The sequence below is a fragment of the Colossoma macropomum genome, unplaced genomic scaffold (assembly GCF_904425465.1).
Source record: "Colossoma macropomum unplaced genomic scaffold, Colossoma_macropomum, whole genome shotgun sequence".
NCBI lineage: Eukaryota > Metazoa > Chordata > Actinopteri > Characiformes > Serrasalmidae > Colossoma > Colossoma macropomum.
The window spans coordinates 22167050-22191081 of record NW_023494793.1 but is presented as its reverse complement, the minus strand read 5'-3'; the positions used below and the strand labels follow the sequence as shown (position 1 = coordinate 22191081).

At 40.7% G+C, this 24032-nt stretch overlaps 1 protein-coding gene across 1 annotated transcript in view; it reads right to left on the bottom strand.

Moving 5' to 3' along the window:
• cux2b (cut-like homeobox 2b) overlaps positions 1-24032 on the bottom strand; it is a 164144-nt gene that overhangs the window by 34220 nt on the left and 105892 nt on the right. Inside the window, exon 4 of the mRNA XM_036578838.1 lies at positions 18971-19049. Within this exon, the coding sequence (XP_036434731.1) occupies positions 18971-19049 (79 nt within the window). The remainder of the gene's footprint in view (positions 1-18970; positions 19050-24032) is intronic.

Sequence of the window (24032 nt, the reverse complement as noted above, 5' to 3'; positions counted from 1 at the left end):
TTAGGGTAATCAAAGAAGACAAATGCAATAAATTGCAACTAACTACACCAAATTATTTTTTATTATATCATTTGACAGCCCTTAAAATGAACATAAATAAAAAGTTAAACAGGCAAAGGCAGAAAGTTAGAAGCTCTCGCTCTGTTTAACATCAAGCTTAAGAGGCTCACACAAACCAAGTCCACCATGGCAACAAGTGTGTCCCCAAGGCCAGTAAGCTGTACACACCGAGCAGCAGCTCTGGAAAGAGCAGCCTGTATACAAACACAAACTAAAGATGGCACCGATCCCATACCAGGAACTGGTATCCGACCAATATCAGCAGAAAATACTGGATCGGATATTGGAAGGGGAAAAAAAAAACGATTCAATCCTGTAACAAATCTGTTCTAAAATAAAAAGCACACTCACACTGTCTGGTCTTGTTAGCTGTGTGATGATTGCTACTGTGGGGTAACAGATCATTAAGTAGTTGGCATATGATATACTATTTTTAGATGCTATCTTAAAGCAAGTGCCTCAATTCAAAATAGCTCATTCTAAAGCTTAAATGAAATATCGGCTCTGTATCAGAAAACAAATGTTTTCTGTGTTTTTGATTGCAAATAAAATGAATGAAGGGTGGTCTCTGTTTTTTTGCAAAGTACTGTCTATGCACTGGCTTCTTTATTACTGTAGCTATACAGTGCTATGGCCAGTCTAGTCATAACAGAGTCCCAACAGAGAGCTAAATACATGGTCACAGACCCATACCCACACCCAGTCACAATCACAATGTCCACACAGACAGGCCTGCATTATATGTAACTCCCTATTGCCTAATTTTCTATAGAATCCTTTACAAACTCTGCAAGTACTTAATAAAAAAAAGAAAAATTCATTTCCATCTATTACAGTCCTCTAATACAGTGTGGTGTGACCATGAAATGGTTATCTGAAATGTCAATATCATTCCCTCCCTCAAAGTTTATTCACGTTGATTACGCAAACTATTAGAGAGCGTCAAACCTATTCTATCATATCTAATCATTCTGCGGCTTAATTACGCACACTAATGACTTCTTAGCAAGAGTGTCTCCCGTCCCTCCACACTGAAGTAGGACACAGCAGACCAGCGATTACCTTTAATGAGTTTGTCCTTTTATTGTCCATGTAAGTGTGCTGTCCATTTTTAAACCAGCCCCTAACTTCATTACGCCTGATTACATGCATGCCCTGAGGTCTTGGTAACTAATAACAACACAAGGCCCTTATAGAAAGTGATAAATCATAGAAGAAAAAAAAATGTATGATATGTATGTGTGCCAAAAAGGTCCATTCACATGTGAGGAGAAGGACCGGAGGGTGTTATGATGAATAAGAAGCTGTCAGGGTGACGTTCTCACATGGTTATTTCGAGCCTTGGCGTGTGCCCATCACCGTTCTCCTTGAGCAGCCAAGCTTGATCGACTTTATCAGAGTGACCTTTGTCTGATTATGAATGGAGGAAGAATAAACATTTACAACTAATACAACAACCAGGAGTCAAACAGCAACAAGAGTCAAATGTAACCCTATTAAACAGAGTGTCTCTTGGAGAATTTGCCAATGTCACCTGTAAACTGGTTTAAATCTGCAGCCAGAAGAATTACGGTGTATGCTTGTCCACTTTGGCCAGAATGGAATGTATAAGCTAGGAGAATCTGCACTTTCTGTGTGCTATTTTGTTTTCTATCACAGAATAAAAGATGCAAGAGACTTCCTTCATTGCTGGATGTATTTGTGATTTCTTGTGAGTGAGCGCTGCTTATTATTAACTGGTTTAATAAGAATGGCGATAAAACAGGACTGATGTGAGAATTATATTCCTATTCATGCGTTTTCTTGTTCACAGCGGTAGTTTGTGAGGCAAGCTAAATAAAAAATTCTGAATTTTTGACTTTGTTCTATCCTGTTTTTCACATATTAATTAAATGCAACAACGGCAACGGGAATTCAGATTATTTACAGAGAAATTTACACAATTTCCCGTCAATCCAAATGTAGTTGATCAGCCAAGACTGTTTGGTGTCTGAAGTTTGGCTCTTCAGTTTTGCAATGGAGCTATGAGGCTAACGTAGCAAACAAGCAACTGAAACTTATACCACACCAATTAGAATTATGAAAACTGCATGCCTAAACTACCTGATATTTGCCTAAACCACACTGAGTTGGTCTCAAATACACTTGGTTTCCAACACTTATTGCTAACTGAAACAATGGACAAACAAGGCATAAGACCTCTCTTACTTGTTAGATACCTGGTTGATCAACAGCATTTGCAGTAAAGGGAAAAATATGTAATATCGTTTTTCCACCAAACTATCGCTCTAAAGGCAGTAATGAACGTACACAATAATGGTGTGGATCAGCAAGAGGTGGTGTTGTATCAAATGGCCTTCTTTGCCTGTGTTCAGATGCTCTGATTATTCCTCACCTGCAGACATCATCTACATATCAAAAGCCCCACTATCTCCACAATGACTCCTCTGCAGCGCTCCACACGATCCAATAACTAACTTTTGTGCATTTGTCCTCCACTCAAATCTAATTAAGAGCCTTTTTTTTTAATAAAGGGCTGCTCTGCACTCCATGATTGCGCCTCTTTGTTCTATAAGCATGATGCAACATCTTCCAACTTCTGGCTCATACTGCATCCATGGGGATGGATGAGTCTCCCCCCGCAGGCCTGCACTGCTGTCCTCAGGGCTGAGGAGGTTAGAGGGAAGCCGGCCCGGCCGAGCGGAGTCTAGAGCAGAGCGACGGTGAAGCGGCAGCGGGTGTGCAGGGTGGCACAGCGTGCCAACAGGAGCAGGTGTGTCAGGGCGGTCCGTCTTGGCCCTGTCAGCGCTACACCGTCATTAGCCGGCACGGACGCGGCGGGGGGCAGTGCGGCGTCTCTCAGGGCCCCCGGTAATTACGCTCTGACATAATTAACCCAGCAAGCCCATTAGCCCAGCGCTGGCTAGGAGGAGAAAAGCCCCCGCTATAATTATTTGTTGTGTGCATGCTAATGAGGCCAGCTGTGCACCCATCGTACAACACGAACAAATTAATTTACAAGGCTGTGCTTCAAGGGTCTTTTTTTTTCCTTTTCTTGCTCTTAGACATACTCCAAAAGCACTACCTCCTTCTCCTAATATCAAGTGGCCGTTCAAGGTCCAAAAACATCTGCTCTCACCCTTCCGCTGTGAAGTGGATTAGTTCATGCATGGCAATATAGAAAGTTGAGGAGAAGTTTTCTCCTGCCACAACTGTATATGATAGCTCAGTTTTCTCTAATGGATGCTGAAGTGGATTTTTTTTTCTATCGTTGAGATGAAAAAGTCATTCAGTGTGGTTTGATGTGGAACGGTTTATAGTAGAGAAACTTACAGTCTTGGATTTCTTTACAATAGTGGTGAAAAAGTACAGCCATTTTTGTTACTATCCAAAATAACCACTGAATCTACACATGCCTTCTAAGTTTTCAATGTAGTACTTACAACGGTGAAATAGTCTCAAATCTGAAAAAAAGCTTTGCTTGGGGGGCCACTTCACTTTATAATGCCCTGTATGTACCTCTCTGCCATGAATGGATGTGTAGTGTATTCATGGCCATTTCATAGAATAACAACCTGTAACAGAGCTTTTAGAGGCATTAAACAATGCAGGCATTCCTATCACCACCACTGTGAACAATTCTGATTTGGTAACTTTCTCCAGAATGAAGCATTTTACATGAAACCACTCTGAATGACTTCACTTACATCTTTACAACTGAGTTATGCAGAAATGTTCAATATCAGTGGAGGTCTCCTTAAATACTCTGTTGCTTTTGAATGAAAGCCAGCAATAGTGCAATGCAATGGAATCCTGTGAGTGCAAAGATACACTATGAGGTACACTATATGACTAAAAGTATGCAGACCTGCCCAATGTTACTTCTGAAATCAAGGGTATTAATAGAGTTTTTTCTCTGATTTGCTGCAGTAACAGCCTCTACTCTTCTGGTAAGCCTCTCCACTAGATTTTGGAAGCTGTGAGGATCTGACTGCATTCACTACTTATGTTGAATTATTAGTTCTGGATCACAAACACCACTCCAACTCCCCCCAAACATACTGGATGGTGTTCCATCATATCACAGAACTCAGGACTGCTCCACAGCTCAATGTCTGGGGGCTTCACACTCTTAGTGGACGCTTGGCATTGGGCATGGTGACCTTAGACTCGTGTGCAGCTGCTCCAGAGCATCCCTTTCTACTGGCAGTGCTATTCTATGGAGATTGTACAAGCTTGTGTGCACAGCTGAACTCCCATGTTAGCAATGACTGCACCTTAAAGCAGCTAAATATACTAATTAAAAGGGGAGTCTAAAAACCTTTGAACATACAGTGTGCCTGAAAAGACACAAAAAGATGGCAACAAATTATTTTTGAAAACAAGGAACAAGGAAGTTAGATTTCAATTCTGTCAAACTGAGCACATAATCTGAGACTTAATTAGAAGGCAGTTATTTAACTGTGTATAGTGTCAAAAAGAAATACAGTAAATCTGTTTCATAAAAGAGCAACAGAGTGCTGCAGAACGAAACACTCAGAAAAAAATGTTATGAGAAAAACATTAAAAGTTTAAGCCATTGTTGCTGCACTACAATCTGAGGTAAGGTACCATGTTGCTACAGCACTGCTGAACTTCAAACCCTGCAATAAATCAATGGCAGCTCAGATATTTGGAGACATTTCACAAAAGCGAATGTCTGTTATCTAATACGACCGTGGCTGTCCATTCCATTTCTTTTCACCCTGACTTAGAAGCATTTTTAACGCAGGTTCTCTGCTTCTCTATGCTGAAATCATCCAAATCATCCCAAAACCAACTGCACTGACAGTGCTGAGTTTTTTGTTCTACCTCCAAAATCCCCAAAGCATGGTGTACGCACATGCACCTGCACAGCTATGCAGAAAATCTCTTTCAGACTTTCTCATTTATATTTTCCCTCATTTATCTCCTAATTAAGTTGTAGGCAATTCCCAATGTAGTGCATCTCTGTCCAACAGCACCTGTCTACACCTTTAATACACAATCCAAACTATTGCTAAAGCCTTCCACTACTGTTTTAGGTGTGGTCTGCCATTTTTACGCATTACGAAAGAGAATTCCAACTGCTCAACACTGACATGTGGCCTGGCATAAAATCTGAAAAGGCACAAGTTTCGAGCATGAGGGCCTTTGCCATCCTTCCATCACAACGAAAAAGTCACCAGTTTTGCTTTTTTTTCCAAAACCTACACTAGCCATCAAAAGTTGGACACACCCGATTGTCTGTTTTTTTAGTTTTCTTAAAGGCATTTTGATCTACAGGCTTATGTTTAAAAGATTCAAAGTTGTTTCTGAGATACAATATTCAAATTGATGCTTAAGTTGAATTGTTGATAAATATATGCCTAAACATGTAATTTTAACAATATATTTTTTTTAAAACAAGTAGTTTTCATGTAGGCTTTTGGTCAAATTTTAAGTTGGAAAATGTGGAACTAAAACCACAACATCATCCCAATGACAATGTTTCAGCCAATTAGTTGTGTTGTGATGAGGAAGGGCGGGGTCTAAATACTTCTATAGACCACTGAAATCATGTCATTATTCTGTAGTTTGCGTCATGTCCAAATTAGAATCTCTGGATCTAAGCTAGATTTTTCTATACCACTAACAAATGGGATTTCCTAAAATAGACATCATTATGCCCTGGGGTAAACAAAATTTTTCCCAAATCTGATGTTTTGTCCTTCATACATTTTTCCTCTGAATGTCATTAGATCATCTGATTTACAAGGTTGTTAGTAAGTCAAGTAAGAATTGTGCTACATCTGAGCAAACTACAGCACACTGAATCGAAATCCTAAGATTAGCAACCTCACCAAATACTCTGAGAGTTCCTAATACAGGCATGACGGCAACTACAAAATGGAGGTTTATTTGGTAGACAGTCCACATTTTTGACTGAAAAATTCCATATGCAGTATTACATAGTTTCGATGGCTTCACTATTATTCTAACATGTGGAACAAAAGAAAACCTTGAGTAGGTGTGTTCAAACATTTGACTGGTAGTGTATTAGTGGCATACAAAAATATCATCAAAACGGGTTATGTTACGCTTATATGGTCAGATTTCATTGAGATAAATTGTGAACGCATATTCTCTCAATGTAACTACATTTCCTGATTTATTTTTCTTTTTTTCTGCTATTCTATGCTATTATGATACATGTCAAATACATTTGTTTGGTCTTCAAAGTTTCAAACGTGCAGTTAAAATAATTAAAAAAAAACATTTAAAAGATGTTACAGCAAGGGGGGATATAAAGGCTGGAGGCTAATGTAAGAATGGAAAAGTTTGCAGTTAACACCATTGCACTAAATGATGTGTTGTCATTGGCCGAGTTCAAATGCCTTCCTATACAAAACACTGCAGTACCACTGAAAGAAAAAAAAACATTGATGAGAAAAAAAGCACTGAGTGGCACATGATACAGTTGGGATTCAAAGCTGAACGAGTTAGGCCTGGACCTCATTAATGCAGCAATGTTCCCAGCAATGTCCAGTCACAGACAGCACGATGCATATTCAAACCCGACTCTTGGTATCACCCTTGCACTGCTCTTCCAAGTGTGCCACGCCGGGGCCAAGATATTTCTTGACTTCTGCTTTTGACAAAACATACCGATTCATTCCGCTGATGTTCATTATCATAAACGCTTTTTCGCAACACTGCCCGGAACAAAATGTGACATCTTAAACGTTTGCGCGAAATACACAAAGGAGGTGATTCTTTTGTTCCATTTATTTGGAGTGCCTTCGCTCCGTGCACTTGATATTCAGTGAGTATATTAAATCGCTTTGCCATCGCCTTGATGTAGAAGAGGAGAGGGCGAGTGCGCGCCAGAGAGAGAGAGCAAAAGAGATGTGTCTGTTTCTATGGCTGCGTGCGCTGAAAGACAAACTTTCTCATAAAGCCTTTTGTTACCCCAGCAGACTGAAGGACAGAGTCAGGCTTACATCAATAAGCATCACCTGTGAAACAGTCTTGAAAGAGACACACTGTCACAGCTGCGTGGGATATGACTGGAGATGTGCTATTTCAATAAAGAAAAGCTGAAGGATAAAGAGGAGACGCGAGCGAGCGGCAAGGGCGAGCGAGAGCAAGTGGTTCTTTTGAACTCCAATCGGCACGTTACATGAAGGCCACCGACAAGATGAAACTCGGTGCGTCTTAGAGGTCACAGTAAAATGAGGCCTGCTGCAAGAAGTGACTTTGTTGTGAGCGCCTGTTAATGATATCGCAATCGCGTCTCACCATTCAGGGGACTGCAGAAAGGTACCTGCAGTTCAAGTCATTTCTTTGGTAGCTTAGGATGCGGCATGTCTTAAGTGTTTTGTTCTCATGTGTGCCATGTTCTGCCTGTCAAACATTGCCAACTGTCCAAGTAAGAGTGGGACTGGGCTCTCTGACATGATGGGGCACCATTCAATACCTTTGGGATGAGTTGGAGCAGCATTTGTGATCTAAGACTAACCATCCAACATCAGTACCTGACCTCAGTAATGTCCTTTGGCTAAATGCAATCAAATTTTCACAGTAATGGTCCAAAATCTAGTGTAAAGCCTTCCCAGAAAAAGTAGAAGCTGTTCCTCATGCAAATAGGGGAAAACCTCTCTATTAATATCCTTTATTTCAGAGGAAACAGTGAGCAAGTCTATATATTTTATTTTAGAAGAAATTAGATAAGCAGGTAACAACCTCTGGACATATAGTGTTTTTTAATTCCGGGTTACATTTTAAAAAGTCAGTATTCAGAATACAAGTAGGAGAACATTTTCAGTTAATTTTAATTAACTATTTTCAACTTACGACGTATTTTCAACGTGAACGGCATGAATCAGAGGAACGACTTCACTAAAGATGCAAAGTATGTGGAAAAGCATGAGCTGCTAAAGCATGAGTAGACTGATAAATCAATTATGATGAGCCAGTTATTTATCTCCGTGTCACTGTGCTCTTTTGAGTGATGATTGAACTGAACAGTCTCCACAGTAGTGGACGGTAGTGGACATGTTCACAAGTGATAAACTTGGCAATTTCTACGAGCATGAAGCACTGTCCCACTTTACCAAAGACAGTTAAAGTAAAAACTGTGCCCAACTGTCTTCCAGGGTCTTTAATATCCAAATTAAAACTATATTTTATACAGGTTTTAACATGTTTACATTTAGAAGGACTGTGGCAGTTAACAAAACAAAGTGTACAACTTTTATGTGCGTCCACTGCTGCATTTACCAAAAATGCATCCCACTGTTGCATTGTTCAGGAAACATGAGGGGATTATGGGAGCAGTGGATGGAAATATGCAATGAGAGAAAAGCATGTTGAGAATTTCAGGACTTCATTCGAATGATAAGTGCATTGTTCATGAAACATCACATGAATAAGAGAAAGGAGCAATGTGAATTAAGTAAAAACTACAACAGTAGTTACTTTTTTTCTGTTTTTTCTGTTTTATGTAACAGAACACGTTACTGTGAATACATTTAGGACAGTGTATTGTTTTCAGCCTATCATTTATTCTAATTATTATGTCTAACCCAGACTAATACTATTTACTAAGAGTTACTAATTTTGCAGCACTTCACATTCATCAAAATGTCTCCCTTGCTAAATCAAGTAGGTTTTGCCTAAATAATGACAGTTTTATTTCCCAAACAAATTTTTAATGCACAGATGAACTCTTTTGGCCCAAGAGAAAAAATGGCAAGCAGCTTTCCATTTACACGCAAGATTATTGCAAATGGACAAAGAAATATGCTCACTTGTTAAAAATCATTTTGAAAAGTGGTGTGTCCCCAAACTTTTGACAGACAGGTATTATGTGCCAAAACTGCCTAAAATCACATTCACGCAAACAAGACTGCTCACGTCTTGGCAAAGGTTTAACCCAAACACAAACTTGCATATGTATCCAGGCAGATACCACTTGTATGAACATTTTCTCTCTTACTGAATCTGCGTACACACACACACACACACACACACACACACACACACACACTTCAGTACGGCCCCTGTGGGAGTTTCTCCCTCCATAGGGATCCATTGGCTGGGCCGGCACTTTTATGAACATAATGCATTATTAAGCACCTCAAACATCTCCTGGGCCTTTTGTTTATTACTGCTCTTATTAATCACTAGCACATAAACTCCACCCATTCAGAGAGCTCTCATTCTCAATTCATTCTCCAATCCCTCTTCCTGCTACATCACCACACATGCCTAAACGCACAACATTCAGGTCTTTGAATTTCATTTGTTCTATGATGAAATATCCTTTAAAAAAGCCCAATTATGAGCAAAATAATGCCTGGAAAAAACCTGGAAAAACTGATGAAACGGGTGGCCATTAGCAAGCGCCGTCCCAAAAGACAAGCCTTGCCTTTGAAATACGAAAAAGGCAGAAGTTGCAAAAGCAGAATTAGGTGGAAAAGGTACAATTAAATACTTTTTGATGTTTTCGACTAGCCCTAGTTAACTTTTGTTTTAAGTTGTACTGATACAAAACCGGTGTGTCAAGTTGTTCCCTCATCACTGCTATAGAGAGGCCTCAATTTGATAACTCTCTCAGAGTTATCAAATCTCATAACAAATCAAATAACCGGGGTGTACTGGTAAGTAGGCCTTCTTGATGTCTGATCTAATAAAATGAAAATGAAATTGAACTTCACCTGCTGAACCCATCGGCAGTACCGCTGGCCACCACTAGCCAGCAGTGTAACACAGGCATTGATGATTCGGTGCCCTGTCCACGTTCAAGGCTCTAAGAGCAGCTGGTTCTCCGACCAGCGGCTAAACTCATCTCAAAGTAGCTCTCTCCTGTAAAACTTAGCCCTTACTACTCCTATCTGTCTTGATGCACTCGTTTCCTGTGTAGCCAAAGCTCTCAACTGACATGAAAAGAGCAGCAGAGAGCCGCGGGGAGTGAGAGAGAGAGAGACAGAGAAAGAGAGAGAGACAGCAAGAGCGAGCGCCTCGCGGGGATGGAGAAGCATAACAACGCAGGGAGAGGCAGAGCCAACACCTGCAGTTCCTGTCTTACGGCTACGCCCCCGGCAACGGCCCAGACGGCCCTCTCCAGGTGAGGCAGCTACAAAAGACACCCTTCCTGCACCGCTTTGAGTGACAGACTCTCTCTATCTCTCTCGTTCTCACTCTCTGCCTCTCTGACAACAAGGGAAGAAGGGGAAGGAGGGGTGGAGGGGTGCTCCTCAGGAGATTCTAATTTGACTTCTCTCCTCTTTACTCTGATAAGCAGGCGGAAAAGCGGGAGCCGAAAATGGAAGGCAGCCATATGACTGCGGGGCACAGCTATGGCGGCAGCGAAAAGAACACATAACCGAGGGCTGTGTTATATACGGGAATCCTCCCAGGGATGGCTGTCGGGACTGGAGGGCAGGAAGAGAAGTGCGGTGGTACGGTCTGTCAGCAACAGTCGGAGAGCTGGGATGCTCCCAAAAACACTACAGAGGACCACTGAATTGCTTGTATTTAGAAACTAAACAAAAGGTCGAACCTTACCACCACATTCTATACAACATATAGAGAGTCTGATCAGAGAAACCTGTATTGATGATGAGTAACAAAGAGAGAAACACAAGCCCAATTCACTCAAAGAGAGAGGGCAAGTTCTCAGTATTCAGTATTTGCTTGCCTTGAAATGTCTTTTATGTGCGTTTCCACCATAACATACTGTGAATCCCTCCCCTACTGTTTTCTCTTTGACGCACACACTCTGACACACACGCATTTTTATGTTCCGTACATCTGTTTTACAGTTGTATTTTGTAATTATACTCAGTTGAGCGATCAGGGATTAAATAATTGCTGACAAAACAGGAAAAAAAGCGAGAAAAAACATGAGAGAATGGAAATGGGGAGCCATCACAGAGTGGCAGATTTCTGTTGACATCAGCCACAGAGTGGGGTGTAGGGGGAGAGAGAGAGATTAGTGTGTAGACAGTAAAGGAAGCATCAGCACTTCCAGCTGTCCTCCTCTTCCAGTAAGGAAAGAATCTGCTCTTTGTAGATAAACAGAAGAGCAGCATGCTTCCTATGAACTTCGTCAATACCTTACAAGCAATGACCTGACGCAGGCAGCAGAGACCCTCCGACACTACTTTAACCTAATTTAAAGGAGACTTGTCCGAGACCACACACAACCACTCTTTTCTGACCCAAAATGTGAACACATGAAAAATGTGAACACTTATAAACGCTTTATTTTGATTGTCCACTGTAGATATTTTAGTTGATATATTCAACTAAATATCTATTAAATTCAGCTTAATGTTTCCATCCCTAACTCTGTTATAATCCTAACCCCAGTGATGTTAAGAATCATCTGATAGTGAAGATTTTTGAAATTTGAATGCAAGTCCTGTGCAAGTTCACAGATTTCTATCACAGAAAGCTAGGAAGACATTTTACACACATTCAAAACAGACCTGTAGATGACTCCAAAATGACTAAGAAAACTGTATATCAATAAGAATGTAGTTATAATAACCAAAAACATCCAGAACACCCCTTGTATTTCTAAAGTGATGATCAAATCTTACTGCGATGGACTGGCGACCCAGATAAGCGGTGTACATGATGTGTGTGTGCGTGTATGTGTGTGTGTGATCTTAACCCCTTAAAAGCTCCTGAGTGGCGCATCCGTCTAAGCATTGGCCCTTCGTCAGGAGATCATGAGTTTGATCCCTGGTGATGCTACAGCCATCCGTGGCTGAAAGTCCAAGAGAGCATAACTGGCCTTGCTCTCTCTGGGTGGGTAGGATGCCCCCCTGTCTCTAGCACTGGTGCTAGCCAGTGCAAGTGTCTGTTAGCTGATGTAAAAGAACTGGCGGGTGGCGCTTTCCTCTGAGCGTGTTCAGATGTCCACTGACGTTGCATTGGCGGCAGTTCGAAAAGCTGTGGTGGCGCTTCGCAGGTCTCGGAGGAAGCCTGTGCTAGCTTTCGCCCTCCTAACGCTGGTGGTATCGTGTGATTGGGGGGGGGGTCCTAACTAGTGGGTGGAATTCAATATGTCTAAATTAGGAAGACAATTGGGAAAAAAAAATACTTAAAATACTTACCCCTTAAAATCCCACGCTTATTACATATAAGCCTTACTATTCGGTAACTAATAAGACTTACTATTCGGTAACTAAAGGGACTCCAATGCAAACTGGTGAAGGTTACAGAATTGTGTAATAAAACTTTCGGCCCCATTTAAGGTTTTAAAATATACATATTAATTACTTTTAACAGATAATAAAAGTATGCTATCATTTAATAACATTGTTCTTTTTCTTTAAATACTTGAAATATGGAAACAGCTAGCAGGTTCAGGTGTGGACATGTCTGGGTTAGGGCTCATAAAGCACACCTGAACCTTGTCTCCCTGTTCTTACTTATACTTATACAGTGTGTTCGATGTGCAGTGATCGTGCCAAAGACAAATCATAGCTCAAAAGCCAAGCCAAAACCTGTTTGCTGTTGTTGAATTGTTTCTTACTGTTCTTTGAAGGTGATTGCGATGACTAAGAACAGTAAAAACACCTTGTTTGCTCTTGTCTGCCACATTTTCTGGGAAAGAACTGTACCAGAAACTTTGTCACACTAATACCAAAACCTGAGATTCTGCAGAATGACACAGCTAATCTACTCCCTTGTGCAGCTGCAAGAGTGACACTACCAGCCTCTCACTGGCCTGTGATGTTAGAAACAGGAAATGTTCACAAGGATTACTGATACACAAGCCGAAGACTAAGCCATGCTGAAGAGCCTCTTATCCTTTTCCTCTCTCTGGGCTGCCCTGGTCCTCCTCCACAAAGTCTATCTCCCCGGCTAGGACCCTCAAAACCAACGTGCAGCGGGCTGGCCAAACCCTGGAGAAGTACAGTCTTCCTTTCTTGACCATGGAGGAAAGAAACAGACCTTGCAAGGTGTGTTTGAGGTTGCTGAGGGATTGTCAGTGTAGCCATTCAGCAAATGGAATGGCACATTAGGTCCCAACTCACAGAGGACCACAGGTATGCACTTGCCAGCATTGTGGAAAAGGAAATCTACTGCAGGTACCAGGACCTGTGCCACAAACACCTGAACAGACCTTCCTTATCTGGAGTGCATCTATTTTCTGTCCCCAAACCAATGCAATTTTGGTTTACTCCTCATGGAAAATTCCCTCCTTTCTCCTGTGCTCTCTTCTACCCAGAGTGCCCCAGCTGAGCTGGGATCTAGAGAGATCTGGAGGGGCTGCAGAACTGGGGCATTTTTGGCATAAGTACTCCCAAATGGAGATCGACCAGGGTCTCCAAATCTCCATGCTCTGCCCAGCCTCTTCTAATCTACTGGGGTCAGGACACAAGGGAATATTCACTAGGACTTTGTGAATTTAGATTGTGCCCAGACCTTCATTCACAAAGACCTTGTTTAAGCTGAAGAACTGGAAAATGCTTGGAAAGTGAGGTATGAGGTGTGTTAATGGTGACATCTGTTGAAAGTGCTAAGAGTGTAAGAGACAAAAAAACAGTCAAAAGTGGTGTCAAAGTGGTGGTTAGCCCTCATCTGTTCCTCCTAGTAATTCTGGGGATGAATTAACTGGGGTTCACACAGTTGACAACAGATATAGAGTTAAGCTGTTATACTGCCTAAGTAATAGAGTTATATGAAGTGGTGTGAGGTCTGTGTGAGCCTGACAGGAGATGCATTTCCGAGTGTGTTGCAAGATTGTGACAAAAGGGAGGGGCTGAGGGCCTTGCTTTGTCTGGTGAGACCCTCCTTCCCTTATGAATCCACTCATGGATTTCAGAGAGCAATAGTGTCTGGTGAGAAGTGATCAATCCCGTCAGACTGAAGCTGTCTTAACCTCCCTGCATTTTTCCATTACTACAGTTAAGTTACATAGAATGGGACTTTGAAGTGCAGGAAATAATGACAAAGCTGTTTTAAAATGCCAAAGCACATTGTGATTTGCCATGTGGCTCTTCACAAGCCCATGGCAGGTCCATGGACCATTTTTATTGGTCAGGCATTCGCAGAGATATGTGTTATGAAAAAGGAAACTTTAGATCTGGTCTTGTGGACGAAGCAGTGCCAGCAGACCTTCATCCAGATTAAAGTAGCTACATATGGTGGTCCTTTACTTCAATTAGCTGACTTTTTACTCCCCTTTGTATTGCATTTTTCCCAGGTTGAGAGGACAGTCTTGTGCTGTACACAAAGGAGACCTGTCCGAGGTGCAAGCCAGTGCAGCTGTGCCACATACAAGAAGCCCTGAGATGGGTGTGGCTCATGGTGAACCTGACAAAAAGTGCAACTGGAACAGTGGAAAACCCATATCTGGGCTTACACTTGGGATGCGTCCTCAAACTGACAAGGCTACAGCAATTGCGGATATTATTGGCAGGATATTATTGTGCCTAATTATTCAGACCTCACTAGCCCTTTGTCTGATCTGACTAAAAAAGGAAACTTTAGATGTGGTGGACGAAGCAGTGCCAGCAGACCTTCATCCAGATTAAAGTAGCTCCTTATGGCAGTCCTTTACTTCAATCAGCTGACTTTTTACTCCCCTTTGTATTGCATTTTTCCCAGGTTGAGAGGACAGCCTTGTGCTGTACATTATCGGGATGCTCTCCACACGTGTCCAAGTACAGCATCATGGAAAAAGAATGGTATTACCATTTGAGCCACCCTTTCCTTTGTTTGTTACACCGCACAAAAGATGCCAAATAGACTCACTGGTCTCTGGCCTTAAAGCCCTTTAAGTGGTGGTGGACCTCTCCTGATTGGTGGGGGTACTCGGGATTGGGCAGTGGAAGTACAGACATGGCACCAGAAGTGGACAGTCTGTGGCAGCATATGGGCAGGAAGAAGGAAGCAGGAAGCAGGAAGAAAACCTGGATTAGTTGTAAACTACAGAAACTGGACAAAGCCTACAGTAACCAAATACACAGAACTGCAAATAAAAGCACAGCGTTAGCTACTAGCTACTTTTTGCCATTCACCTGATTAAGTCAGCTAGCTAACTTGGCATAGCTAGGCTCTTGGCTAAGCTGATGACTTGTCTCGGTTAACTGACTCTACTGCACCTGTGCTCTCATTCTGTGAGTTGCCAGCCACTTTATCAGTTCTACTGAAATAACATGCAAGTTCTTGTAAGCTGTTTCATTTCTTTTGGTCACTAATATTTGGCCACTGTGCAAGCACAAATCTACAACACGCTATCTTTGTCTGTACAGTTAAATTCTTGGTAGCTACAGTTCATTTTCTCAGTATCAAGATATGAATACGTGTCACTTACATTTTAATTAGCGCTTGAAACATGTTGAATAGTTCCATGGAAACAGATCACTGAACCTACACAGAGCAGCAGAATGAAAAGCAGCACAGCTGGGATTAGGTGATGTTCCAAAGGTAAACTTAACTAAAGGTAAAATTAACTAATAATGTTACTATTTTACAAATAATGCTACTATATCGTAGCGGCTTGTCCACTGTTTGATTAAGGGGTCATGAGGCCCATCTGACCCTTGTTTCCCTGGTCTCATTTATACCCATAGTGAGTGTTTGAGTTGTTAATGTTTGAGCTGAGGGTGAACATGAGAACCTGATTTGTTTGTTTTTATTTTATTTTATTCTTATACCTCTTCACTTGTTTCTGCTGCATTCTCTAGGGAAGAACTGCAAACACTACCAGCGATGCCGTTCAGTGTTTTAGTGTACATAGTTGTAACAGTTACACATGCATTGTATTAGTTATTATTGCAGATAAAACATATATTTTTAACATGACAAATTATTCCAAACTGTGTAAATATGTGACCAGTTTCAGGTCTGTTCCACTGAGAGTAACAGAGCTTTCCAACTAAGCAAGAACAGCTTTGGCCTTTGAGGTTTTATTGAAAGAGGAGAGAGAGGAGACCTCTCAGGTGAAATAAAAGAGGGGAAGAAGAACTTCTGCTGAAGAATAGTAATAACTGCATTAAGATTAACGAGCTGGGCGTGTAAAGAATAATTGGGTCTGTCAGTGGATTAAAAATACATGAGGTCGACTGTTTGTTGCTGCAAAAGCCAACAACGTGTGTGTCTGCGAGCACATGTGTGTGTGTGTGTGTGTGTCTGTCAGCAGGCAAGCGTGTCTCTGTGTGTGTGTGTGTGTGCGCGCCTACGTGTGCACGTGCGCTTTGGAGAAAAGTGCACGCTATGGGGACTAAAGCCAGGTTACTGTCCTTTAACGCACCTGGAGCAGTCCATTTCCCACAAGCAGGGGGTGTGTGTATGCATGGAGGAGGTGACCTTGCACAGAGCCAGAAAACGGCACTGATAAATAGGCTGTGGTAGACAACAGGCTCACCTCGCAGATGGCGGGTTCCGTCAGGGGTCGATACAGATGAAAAGATGCCTCTAGTCGTCGGGACAGCGCTCTGGCAGGTCGGGTGCTAGGTTAGGCTCTCATCACACAGCCTCGTTCACATCTGAGCCTCAAGGCTTACGGCCATTTGCATGGCTCTTTGAAGTGGAGACCTTGGCCTCTGTTTGCATGGAGTCCTCCTCTGTACTGTACACAAGCTACGCTAAGCTCAGAGTGTCCTTTAGTGGAAAGTGGAACAGCCACAGCAACTGCAAGTTCTGGGAGTTTATGAATAGTAAATTTTAAGTTGTTCAGAAGTGACTGGGGGACTCTATAGCAGATCTAAGGCACCACTGTTTAACATATTCCAGTTACATTTGTCTAAAAGATCAAAAATTCAATAAAAAAATAGATGTTCTCACAAAGCAGCTACGAACAGGCAAAGAAACACTGAAAGGAATCAAGACTCAAAAAGGAGAATCCGTCCTTCTCTGGGTGACACCGGACAATGGAACCATTATCACCAGCAAATCAAAAACACTGCCATTTATCATATGCAATCAAAGGAACTATAAATTAATCCAACACAGCATGGTCCATAATCATAATCATACATAAATATGCATGATGAGTACCTTCACTTAATTTCTTCCTAGAGCACAAATGATGTATCAGTTGGATGATAAAACAGGCCTATATGGACGACCCACTGTCATTGAAAAAATCTGTTTGCAGCCCTGAGATTTGAACTCACAATCTTCTAACACCTTGGGTGGCCACCAGAGAGCCCTATATGAGGTACCCTCCAGTTTAATTATACAACACCATTTCAGACTGAACTTAAATTTAAACACAAAACAGCATCATCATTAAAATGTATATAAAATTTATGTATATAGAATGTATGAAAAATGTAAAATACATCACACTTAGCTTTCTGCAAGAAAATATGTTCTAACAAACACAAAAGAAAGCTTTTTCTATGAAGAGAACTGATGAAAAATAAGAAAAATAAGAAATTACTGGTAACCCCACCTTAGTGCTATAATATTTTCTTCTTACATGAGATTTTGCTCTTTATTTGGGTTTAAGAAACCTTACCATTGAGAGTTTAGTCATTTTTGACCATCCACACCTGACTGCCAATCATATCAGTCAGTAAAGCACAATTTAACACTACTCAAGTATAAAATTAAAATCAGAATTTTTAGCCCCTTGAAGTCAGTATTCATGCCAATTCTCTCAGGTCCTATTTCTTACATACCTAAAATCGTACAGAGCTATTATTTCTTTTATAGTTCATAATGCTTAATCAAGTACTACTCAGTGTCCCAACAGCTATATATAAGGTGACTGACCTAGGATCACCTGATTTAACCCAAAACTCAAAATCAACTAGTTTTCTTGCTTCATATCAAAAAACACAACATTAATCCCAAAACTTCAGAACATCCATTGTTGTTTTTGCAAAATATGCAAAAAGGCCTTTTGCCATATCTAATTTATTTTCAATGCAGCACAGCAATTAAAGCTATCTTGCGTCATCCGCCGACCTCGGCACTTGTTTCCCGCAGTTTATTTTTATTCTCCAAATGTAACACTGCAACACAAATGATTTACGAGGGCTCTTGTATGTGTCTTGTTCAAGAAGCCGGGTGCTGCCCTCCCAGAGAGTGCCCTGTTAAGTCAGAATGCCATGAAAAATGCCTTTTGTTGAGGCCAAAAATACAGCCGCCAGAACGCGCTCGCTCGCTCTCCCTATTACCGTGGCCCCTTGATAAGCAGAGGGATAGGTCAGAGACTCGAGCAGAATAAGTCTTCAAAGAGCGACACTTCTTATAAAAGAAATCGCTTCATTTCGAGCGTGCAGCACAATCTGGAGCAGGGCGCATCAAGGAGACCTTTAAAAGTCAGCCATTCTATCACCATCTCTTTGGCAGCGGTTTCCATCACCTATTCACTAAATCTGTAAACAGTAGGTTCTGGTCTTGTCATCGGCCGTTGTGACGCCCTCATCTGCTTTCTAACCCCGCTTTGTCTCCCTCTTCTCTCACCTTCCCAGCTTTATTCTCTTCTTTTTCTTCCTTGCCTGTCCTGTCTTGTGCACGCACACAATCTCATGCTCTTTCCATGTCTTTTGCATTCTCGCTCTCGTTCTCTTTCCCCAGTGATCTCATCAGGTGGAGGCCTCTACATCCCCCAGCTGGGCTTTAATTAGTCCACTGCAATCAAACAGAGCCCAAGTCGGAAGCGGTAGACCTGGCGAAGGACGAACGAGTTTGACTCCTCCGTCCGTACAGCAGAGCTGGCATGTGGACTCGGAGCCTTACTGCTCTCACATCTCCACATGTAGAACTGATGGACTATTCAGTATGATGTGTGATGTTTTTGCTCGGGTCTCGTCTTACTGGGTCACCAGCATTAGTGTCGGTCTAATAAGCGTGTAGGAGGAGTGATGTCCATCTGGGGTAATGCTAATGTTTGTGTGTGTGTGTGAGTGTGTGCAGGTGGGTGACTCACCTGGGGCTTCAATCAGCTGTTTGTAAACTCCCAGAAATGCAGACTCTGCCTCCTTACTGCGCTGGCTCAAAGCAACCACCTGCAACACAGAGATGAGGTCACTTAAGAATCTAGATAACAGGGCTAAAGCACGTGGCTCTGGTCTCATACTTTTTTTATTGTCCTGGACACGTCTTGGATTTGACCACTGGTATTGGCAAATTTATTTTCCTGTCTCATTTGAGTCCAACTACCGTTAAAAAATATATTCACCAGCACACTGACCCATACTCAAGCACCTCAGGGGTTAAACTGGATCCAAGCTTTGGAGTTGAGCTTCACCTTTGGTTCATCTCAACGGCAAACAGAGCTGAGCTCCGCTGTTGTAATTTGATGCAAATGTAAATAGTTTCATGTAAAGTCTTAGCGAAATCCTCAATCTATGTGTTAAACCATGATGAAAAATTACCTCTAAACAGTTAGACACTCTCTCCCACCCCTCAACTTCATTCATTTTTTGGCACTGCACTTTTAAGCTGTCCTCGCCACAACTTTCTACTGAGTTTCACAACCATGTAGGTATTTATGGGTTCATTCCTGCTATTTATTGATGTCTTAACTTGGCTTGCTAAATAGATTTGTTTCAATCTATTTCATCAGCTAGCCTAGATTAGTTGCTCATTTATACACACATTTTTTTAAAGTTATTTAAAGCACTTCGCCGCACATCTAGCCAAGTTTGCAGAGCCAGATACAGTTGCCTGACTAAGGAAGCTAAATCAAATATATGCGCATACTTTAGGCCAGTTGCATCTAAAGGGGATTTTATTAAATTTTACTAGATTTGACAACCTTGGAAATTTGATAGCTGTTTTGTCTACTTTTTTAAACAGTTTGCCAATCAGATAAATTGGTTAGTGATATTGGGTAGGAGACTAGTTTCAGTAGTTTGAGGAGCATTTCCACATCTGACTGGATGGCACTAAACACTTGGCAGTAAAGCACTGAGAGGCGAACCGTTTCACAACTTTGCTGGATAAACTCTTCAAAACAGGAGGCAGCTGCTCCAAGCATGGACCATCTTGGTCGAGCCCAAGACAAGCCCAAGACAATGACTAGACCGAAAAAGGGGGGGGCAGAGACCAGGTCAAAAAAATCGAGTCCTGTTCAAGATCAAGCTTTAGCTTGTCTTCATCTGCTTCCACTACAAATTACTGGCAGGAAATATTTTTGATGTCATATGAGTGGCATCGCTGTTTGGAACAGTTTGTTTTGAAGTTCGTCATTGTCAGAAAAGAATCAGAAGAATTTGTTGTTGAAGCAGATGAAGACAAATTAAGATTTGTTGTTGAAGAGCACTCAATTTTTTGTGTTCTGGTCTTTACCCAGTCTCTGCCCCCCTTTTTTGGTCTTTACTCAACTACAACTAGTCATTGTCTTGGGCTTGTCTTGGACTACAGCCCTACTACAGCATATACACTCTCATTCAAAAGTCTGGAATTACTTGTAATTTTAGTTGTTTTTGTTGTCTTAGTCAATAATAAGTGGCATGTGCAAGTGTTTTGGCACATTTTATATTTCTTTGCCTCCAATAATGTTAGACTTGGCAAATTAATTGATATTGTGCATTAAAATAAAAAATGTTCATCTTCAAGTTGGCTCTCTGTAGAGGATGTGTTAATTTATTTGCATTAAGAAAATCCAAGTAACATGTCATTTGACCAGGGGTATGCAAACTTTTGGATTGGACTGTACGATGTAGACTGAAATATACTAAACTACACACAAAAAGGTATTTTTTGTATTTTTTTTAATTTCTCAAGTTGACTGCGAATAAAACTATATTTATACTAAATAAAATACTGTAATTAACTAAAACAACTGTTTTCAAGTTATCCACCTGAAGATTCAAACACTTTACTTTTCAAGTATGAGGCATTCTGAATGGCAATTTCCTTGTAAGTTCACTATAAGGGTGACAAGGTCTGCTTGATGTGCAAGACTGCAGATAATCTGCCCCCAAAATCAATAAGCTTTTTCCTTGATGCTGGCAACCATCGCATCCCATGAAGAGGAATGTGATGGCATTTTCCAGAATAGTTTAATTCTAGTAGTCTGACTAGCTTAGCTTAGCCTAAAATCAAGCCAAGAACAAGCAAATCTCTCTCAGATGTTTAGAGTTTTAAAAAGCTATAACTAGTGCTTAGAATTCTAAGAGTGTGATTAAAATACAATTATTCTTCCTAGCTGTTTAATTTTGTTACACTGTGTAGGGTGTGTGGACAGCTTTCTACATATTATTTGAAAACTATAAAAGTTGTAAAGTACTAGAATCACATTAAAGTAATTTAATGTGGATCTTTTTGGTTTTATATATTACTATTTTTTTTTCAGTGACTTCAAACTTTTGAAGCATGTAAATACAGCCAAAATAGATTAGGAGCTTTTAGTTTATTTGCATTGTATCAGATAGGGCCCAGTGTATCATACATTTTGCACCAGTTCAGGTGCAAATCATGTGCATTTCCATCTGTCATACACAAAACTGACTCACAAGCTTAAATGTGCAGTTTATAACCTTCATACACAGACATTTGAGAGAAGGTGGTACAGAATGTGGGAGAACCACACAGAAAATGGGTGGAAACATAAGTGTGGCTCATTATACATTCTGCTCCATTTACTGAAGTTTGGGCTACTAGTGGTGGCCAGTTACATGGATTTTTTCCGTCGAAATGTGTCAAATGTGTGTTGTTGGGAGGCTCCCTTTAACAATGACAGGAAACACAGCAGCTAGACTGTTACATTTAACAGAATAGCACTATTTAAACTGTCAGAATAAGCTGCCACAAAATGCCCTCAGAGTTCATGCTGAGATGCGCCTCTGTGGCACATTCCTTTGAGAAAGATCTTCATCTATTCACATCGTTATTTCTCTGTCACCACTATTTTACCTTACAAGGCTCTGCATGTACCTCTCTGCCAAAAATGGACTTTAAAAAAATGTTTTAGAACAAAAGTTTATCTCAAAATTATTATCAGGCATCAGGCAGTGTATTCATGTCCATATCATGTAATATCTTTCTGTGAGGTAGTTTTGAGGGGCATTAAATTAATCAAACATCTGGTTCCCATCACCACCTATTGCGAATGTTTCTGGTTCTGTAAATTTCTCTAAAACGGCGTATTTAATATCAAACCACTCTGAATGACTAACATCTTAACTATTTTATTATACAGAAACTGTGAAAAATCTGTGGCATTCCTCTTTAATAGGTGGTCCTGTATGCAGTCTGCATGATTAGCTGCAGCCTTAGCAAATCTAAACCTAATTCAGACACGCTGTGTGTGCACATGCAAAATAATTGCTGCAAATTCTGTTCCACATGTACTACAATCAAAACCGAACTGAACTTAACATACTATGCTTTTTTAACTCACTCATGTCCCTTTCAAGCTTTCACTATTAGCTGAACAGCTCTCAACATATATCTCGACTCAACAAACCCTTGCATACAGCATATGGCCTAAATACAAGCAGCGTGGCATTAAAGCGAGCAGAAATAGTCAGAGGCACAGTACTGGCGCACAAAGCTGGGAGCAGGCAGGTCAGCATGCGTGCCTGCTCTCTCCCACCAAACCGTCACCCCTGCTATTCTCCTCTCCGCGGGGGCCTCAAACCAATTACGGGTTCATTAGGGGGAGAGCGGGCTAGCAGAATGGACCGCCACCTGGCCCCATGGAGAGGGCACCTGTGCCTGTGGATACGTGGGCGAGAGCGCCCCAGACCACACAATGGCAATGTTTTGGAGGCCACTTTGTGGATGTGCCTTGTGGATTTGAAAGTGGAAAAGCGAAGAGCTTCTATAGGTGGAAATCAGTATTATCAAAACTGATACACACACATATGTATATATATATATATATTAATATTAGAATAAATACAAGTAATATTAATACAACATGTAGCAATTTTATAACTTCTCATCATTTACAAATCTTGTCTTAAAGACGTCCTGCTTTAACTGTTGCTATCATTTGATTTGGCTAAATCAAGTGTGATGGATGATGGAGTTTACCAATTCTATGCGATGGCTGGGGATGCCAAAATAAACATTCTTGTTATTTTTTACTGTATGCAGTTTTTTTGCATCCATTCACATGATACATTGAGTTTTTACAAGCAAGAACACACTTGTTGCCAAGATAAACGGTTTTAAACAATGTACTTAGATTCATTGGTTTAACTTAGAAATAAAATGTTTACTTCAGTGTGAAGACACCCTCCACAGAAAGGACTTCACAGATTATTGAAAAGTCATGTTGAGATTTGTTTAATCAAGAAAACAATACACACTATGAATGTTTTTCATGTCATCTTGCATAGCAGAATGTAGGATAAACTCAGATATTACCAGTATAAGAAAAAATCCTTCAGAAATACTCTTCAGAATATGTTTAGGAATGAACGTGTAAAATGTGATAAATGCAGGTATTCTAGAAGCTGAGATTTGGTTCTGAATGTAAAGAAAAACGGATTTTGAGAAAAAAATATTTCAAGACTGGGCATCAGAACTGAGTTACTCAGTGAAACGCAGCATTTGTGTGAATATTGTTGTATGGGATGTCTAGTTGGGATTCTACAGAAAACTAATTTTCCAGCGATATATGACATGATGTGGTTGTGGTTGCATGGGCTAAGCCTTCATTGACATTGATAACTTCTGGAAAATACAGTGGACCAGAGTCGATTTGAATAGACTAAAAAAAAACCATTTCTGGTGAGATTTGACATTTTCATGATTACAGTTTAAGAGAAGACGTGCAGTTTATTCCATAATCTGAAAAATGACTGACAGGACCAAAATCACTATTTCCACAGTGTCCTTAGTATAAAATAAATAAATAATAACATATAACAAGTAAATAAAAATTATTTACTTGTTTTACATTAAATAATATAAATAATAATTACAATAAATAATCACATAATAAATAAATAACAATAACAAAAATTATTCTAACAGAATCTTGCAATTAAGTAGAATGACAAATCAAAAATCACAGAATGAATGTTATATGA